The following is a 6,000-nucleotide window of genomic DNA, read 5'->3' as shown; positions in this document are numbered from 1 at the left end:
GGGAGCACACAGACACTGCATCGTTCAGAAAGGAAGCACAAGTTAACTCCCAGTGATGAACAAACTTTGGATTGAAAGCTTTCTCTGAACCCCAAGACAACAACAAAGGAACTGGTGGAGGAACTGGTGGAGGAACTGGTGGAGGAACTGGTGGAGGCATCAGGTTCTAAAGTATGTACATCCACTATTAAGAGCGTCCTATATCACCACGACCTGAAAGGAAGACGCTGCTACTCCAAGACTGGTGTAAAAAATCCAGACTGAAGTTCTTCTGGAGAACCTTCTGGTCAGATGAAAGAATAACTGAAGGGTTCAGCCGTGATGATCAGCACTTTTACAGCCGTTCATCCAAAGAACAGCATCTCAACTGTGCAGCGCGGTGGTGGCAGCTTCAGGGGAGTTTTACTGGCAAAGGGACTGGAGCCCTACAGAGATGAGACGGCATCATGAGGAAGGAGGAGTATCTGGAAAGACTGGAGCTGTAGAAACATGGTCGTAACCGGGTCTTCCAGCAGGACAACAACATGGAAGTATGGAGTAGAGAGTGGAGTGGAGTGGCCTTCACAAAGCCCTGAGCTGAATCCCAGAGAAACGTGTGGACTGAACTGTGAAAGTGTGTGTGAGCGAGAGTTCTGGAAGTTCTGCCAGGAGGAACGAGGAGGAACTGCACTGTGAGAAGCTTGCGGAAGGACACAGCGAACTTTAGAGCCAGTGAAAACCTGATCTAGTAAATAAAAGCTGAAATAAATCTCTTGTCGCTTAAGTATTTTTGTGAAATGAGCTCTTATGAAAATAAAGCAGATCCTCTGACTGACCTTCGAGGTGCATGCCGAGGTGCATGTAAACATCTGTCCTCAGCTGTGTGAGGCCCTATAGTGAGTCTCTCTCTCCGTGCAAACACTCACATGCAGAACTGAGGCGGTTGTACACTTCCTGTGTGAGACCTAAAGAGGTGTGTGATGCACCACGTGTATTTGAACCTCCCCCACAGCCACACGCACACACACACACACACACACACACACACACACACACACACATGCACACACACAAAGAGAAAGAATGTGCCATGGAATGAATAAAGAGCTCAACAACTGCATCATTACATTACAGTGAGAACGTCAAACACGCCATCGCTCTCTCTGTCTCTCTCTCTCTACCCGTCTCATTGTCTGGCTATCTGTCTCACTCACTTTCTGTCTGTCTGCAGTGTGACAGTGCGATATGCGAACCCGCCCGCTCAGAGTGGAGTAGGGCCTGTGCAGAAGAAAAACACAAGGTAAAGCATTTTTACTTCATTCACAACAAACAAGTTTTTTGTTGTTCTTGTTTTTTTCCCCCACAGGAAGTAAGTTAGCGAGCGTTTTAACCCGCTGCTGTTACTGGACTTAATAAATGAGTTAAAGATGAATATTGATTACTTGTAATTGCGAGTATGAAAATTAATTTAAATCACTAACTATCTCAGTAGTTATCTACAGTATCGTTGAGCTGTTACAGAATGTAAATAAAATACACTATATGGCCAGATTTATTCCCCTTTGCTGTAATAAGCTCCACTCTTCCAGGAAGGCTGTCCACTAGATTTTGGGGCGTGGCTGTGGGGATGTGTTTTCATTCAGCTACAAGAGCGTTAGTGAGGTTGAGGTCAGGTGCTGATGTTGATGTAAGGAGACTCCAGTTCCAGTTCATCCCAAAGGTGTTCAGTGGGGTCGAGGTCAGGGTTCTGTGCAGGATGCTCGAGTTCTTCTACCTTCTTCCAACCTTCACACACCACGTCTTCATGGAGCTCACTTTGTGCACTTTGTGTCGTGATGGAACAGTTTGGAATTCTTAGTTCCAGTGAAGGGGAATTGTAATGCTACAGTCTATAAACACGTTCTATACATTTGTGTGTTTCTAACTTTTTAATAACAGTTTGGGAAGAAACACATATGGGTTTGATGGACAGGGGTGCACATACTTTTGTCCTTATAGTGTATATAAAATAGAGCTAGTCTTACTGAGGTGTTTAATTAGAATAACTTAATATATGTAGTTAAATACTTAAATGTGTCACCTGACTAAGGTCATTTGTCTTACTAATTTGTGTTATGGTAAGGGTTAGGGTTAAGGTCAGGGTCAGGGTCAGGGTCAGGGTCTGCTGTAAAGGGACTTTATGAGATTTTAGAGATCTGTGTGGTTGTTTCTTCTTATTTCTTTCATTTTTTGCTCATGTTACTCTGGTTGTTGATCAGGTTGCCTGGTCCATCCCGTTCCCCCGTGGTGGGTAATAATAAAGCTCCGCCCTCAGCCAGTCTGAACCGCAGGAGTCAGAGCTTCAACAGCATCGACCGCAACAAACCCCTACAGTACTCCAGCGGGAATGACCGGGGTGAGGAAACACACACACACACACACACACACACACACACACACACACACACACACACACACACACACACACACATTCACCAGTTTCACTCCTAAAACATAGACGCCATATCCTCTTCTGACCACCAGATGGTGCCACCTCACTAATCACTGCTATCGGTGAGACTGACAGCGAGAGAGAGAAAGAGAGAGAGAGAGAGAGAGAGAGAGAGAGAGAGAGAGAGAGAGGTTAACACTGAAACAGAGAATGATTGGAAGTGAAAGATGAATATATATATATAGAGAGAGAGAGAGTGAGACAGAGAAACTGATACAGAGAGACAGGCAGATAGAAGGACAGAAAGCGAGAAACAAACAGAGAAAAATGAGATAGAGGTCACAGAAAGACAGACTGAGAAAGAGAGAGAGAGAGAGAGAGAGAGAGAGAGAGAGAGAGAGAGAGAGAGAGAGAAAGGAAGACAGGGAAAGGAAAGGAAAATGAGAGAGGAAGAAAAAGTGAGACAGTAAGACAGCAAATGTAGAGTGAGATATGAGAGAGAAAATGAGAGAAATGATGATGAGTATGACAAAGGAGTGATATAGAAAGAGATAAAGAGACAGAAAAAGAAAAAAGAAATATTAATAGACTATGATTGACATATCAGACACAGAGAGCTTGAGCAAGACAGAAAGAGAGAGAGAGAAATGCATGGCGTTAATCTCTCAGAGTGACATTTTTCCTGGCGAATGAAGAAAATGGCAGGTTGCTATGGCAACAGTCAGCAGGCTTAGGTCTGTGTGTGTGTGTGTGTGTGTGTGTGTGTGTGTGTTACAGAGTCGGTAAAGTCCGTCCCCTTGATTGGTGGGATGAATGGCAGCGTTAGCGGTCAGCAATTAGCATCGGCCATTCCCTCCCCAACGACAGGCCAATCATGGCGCAGCAAGTCCATGAACATGAAGCACAGTGCTACGTCGTCCATGTTAGCCAGTAGTCCTGCCTCCTCACCTCCTCCGCCCACTTCAGATAGGTCACGCCCATCACTCCCTGATGCCTCTAAGTCAGCACCAGGGAACCAGCGATCGATGCTGGAAAAGTTCAGACTGGTCAATACACGGATGGCTTTGCAGGAAGAGGACGATCTGTCGGAGTATGGAGATGATGGAGGGACATGTCCCAAACCGCCAGGCAAGATGCCCACACCATCCCCTACACCTTCAAACAAGAACACAGCTAATGCTAACACCACTACGACTATTGCTGTTAACAATAGCAAGAACGCTAGCAAATCCTTGCCCCAACCCAAAGATGACAAGAGTAAAAGCAAAAACAAAGCTAGCACACCGCCTAAAGAGGAAGTGACCTCAGAACCAGCTAAGAAAGCCTCCAAAATCGCTAGTCTCATCCCTAAAGGAGGGAAAACGACTGCAGCGAAAAAAGAGAGCGCACTTCCTGCTTCCAGCGGCATCCCAAAACCTGGAGTGAAGACTCAAGCGGCTCCAACCAAACCTGCCGGGGAAAAGACAAAAAGCTCCAAAGGGAGCCAAGGGTACTACGCAGGGCGCCCTCTAGGGGGAGTGGAGGGCAAGAAGGGCAGCATGGTGTCCTCCACTAGCACTTCCGCTCTAGCCGGGTCCACGGTTACTAACTCTGGAAGCGGAGGGGGCGGAGTCGTGGGGAGCAACGGAGCGGTTCAGTTACCACAGCAGCAGCAACACAACCACCCCAACACAGCGATGGTGCCACCCTTCATGTACAGGTGAGTACTGTTTTTATTTGTGTAATGTTAGTGTGTGTTACTGCCCCCTAGTGTTCTAGTGCAGTTTTGAGTGTGTCTGAACATGTATTCATTCTTCCCTTTGTTCTTATGTGTGTTCTTATTCCCTTGTTTTTTCTTATGAGATATTTTACGTTTAACTTACCCTTAGGTTTGAGACCCCTAGTTTCTAGTTGTTTCTTGTTTCAAGTATTTTGATTACTTTAAGTTTAACTTAAATTAAAGTGAAATATATATTCCAATGTTTAGTTTTAGTGTCTTTTAATGTCCTTTCTAGTGTCCTCTAGTGTTTTCGGTGAATAGGTTGTTTGATAGTCAATTTTGGTGTTTGATGGTGAATGTCGGCGTGTGATGGAGAATGTCGGCGTGTGATGGTGAATGTGGGCGTGTGATGGTGAATGTCGGCGTGTGATGGTGAATGTCGGCGTGTGATGGTGAATGTCGGCGTGTGGTGGTGAATGTCGGCGTGTGATGGTGAATGTCGGCGTGTGGTGGTGAATGTCGGCGTGTGACGGTGAATGTCGGCGTGTGACGGTGAATGTCGGCGTGTGACGGTGAATGTCGGCGTGTGACGGTGAATGTCGGCGTGTGACGGAGAATGTCGGCGTGTGACGGTGAATGTCGGCGTGTGACGGAGAATGTCGGCGTGTGACGGTGAATGTCGGCGTGTGACGGTGAATGTCGGCGTGTGACGGTGAATGTCGGCGTGTGACGGTGAATGTCGGCGTGTGACGGTGAATGTCGGCGTGTGACGGTGAATGTCGGCGTGTGGTGGTGAATGTGGGCGTGTGATGGTGAATGTCGGCGTGTGATGGTGAATGTCGGCGTGTGGTGGTGAATGTGGGCGTGTGATGGTGAATGTCGGCGTGTGATGGTGAATGTCGGCGTGTGACGGAGAATGTCGGCGTGTGACGGAGAATGTCGGCGTGTGACGGTGAATGTGGGCGTGTGACGGTGAATGTGGGCGTGTGACGGTGAATGTCGGCGTGTGACGGTGAGTGTCGGCGTGTGACGGTGAGTGTCGGCGTGTGACGGTGAATGTCCTCGTGTGATGGTGAATGTCGGCGTGTGATGGTGAATGTCCTCGTGTGATGGAGAATGTCGGCGTGTGGCGGTGAATGTCCTCGTGTGATGGAGAATGTCGGCGTGTGATGGTGAATGTCCTCGTGTGATGGAGAATGTCGGCGTGTGATGGTGAATGTCGGCGTGTGGCGGTGAATGTCGGCGTGTGACGGTGAATGTCGGCGTGTGACGGTGAATGTCGGCGTGTGACGGTGAATGTCGGCGTGTGGTGGTGAATGTGGGCGTGTGATGGTGAATGTCGGCGTGTGATGGTGAATGTCGGCGTGTGGTGGTGAATGTGGGCGTGTGATGGTGAATGTCGGCGTGTGATGGTGAATGTCGGCGTGTGATGGAGAATGTCGGCGTGTGACGGAGAATGTCGGCGTGTGACGGTGAATGTGGGCGTGTGACGGTGAATGTGGGCGTGTGACGGTGAGTGTCGGCGTGTGACGGTGAATGTCCTCGTGTGACGGTGAGTGTCGGCGTGTGACGGTGAATGTCCTCGTGTGATGGTGAATGTCGGCGTGTGATGGTGAATGTCCTCGTGTGATGGAGAATGTCGGCGTGTGATGGTGAATGTCGGCGTGTGGCGGTGAATGTCGGCGTGTGACGGTGAATGTCCTCGTGTGACGGTGAATGTCGGCGTGTGATGGTGAATGTCGGCGTGTGATGTTGAATGTCGGCGTGTGATGGTGAATGTCGGTGTGTGTGATGGTGAATGTCGGTGTGTGATGGTGAATGTGGGCGTGTGATGGTGAATGTGGGCGTGTGATGGTGAATGTGGGCGTGTGACGGTGAATGTGGGCGTGTG

At 48.5% G+C, this 6,000-nt stretch overlaps 1 protein-coding gene across 15 annotated transcripts in view; it reads left to right on the top strand.

The window, feature by feature from the left end:
• Positions 1-6,000, top strand: part of nav3 (neuron navigator 3) — a 225,846-nt gene that overhangs the window by 167,974 nt on the left and 51,872 nt on the right. For all 15 annotated transcript variants that reach the window (XM_053688498.1, XM_053688504.1, XM_053688503.1 and 12 more), the window contains 3 exons: positions 1,211-1,279; positions 2,238-2,374; positions 3,188-4,109. In XM_053688498.1, the coding sequence (XP_053544473.1) occupies positions 1,211-1,279; positions 2,238-2,374; positions 3,188-4,109 (1,128 nt within the window). The remainder of the gene's footprint in view (positions 1-1,210; positions 1,280-2,237; positions 2,375-3,187; positions 4,110-6,000) is intronic.

Source organism: Ictalurus punctatus, chromosome 19 (assembly GCF_001660625.3).
Source record: "Ictalurus punctatus breed USDA103 chromosome 19, Coco_2.0, whole genome shotgun sequence".
Lineage (NCBI taxonomy): Eukaryota > Metazoa > Chordata > Actinopteri > Siluriformes > Ictaluridae > Ictalurus > Ictalurus punctatus.
Note: the sequence above shows the minus strand (reverse complement) of the source record. Positions and strands in the feature narration are given on the sequence as shown.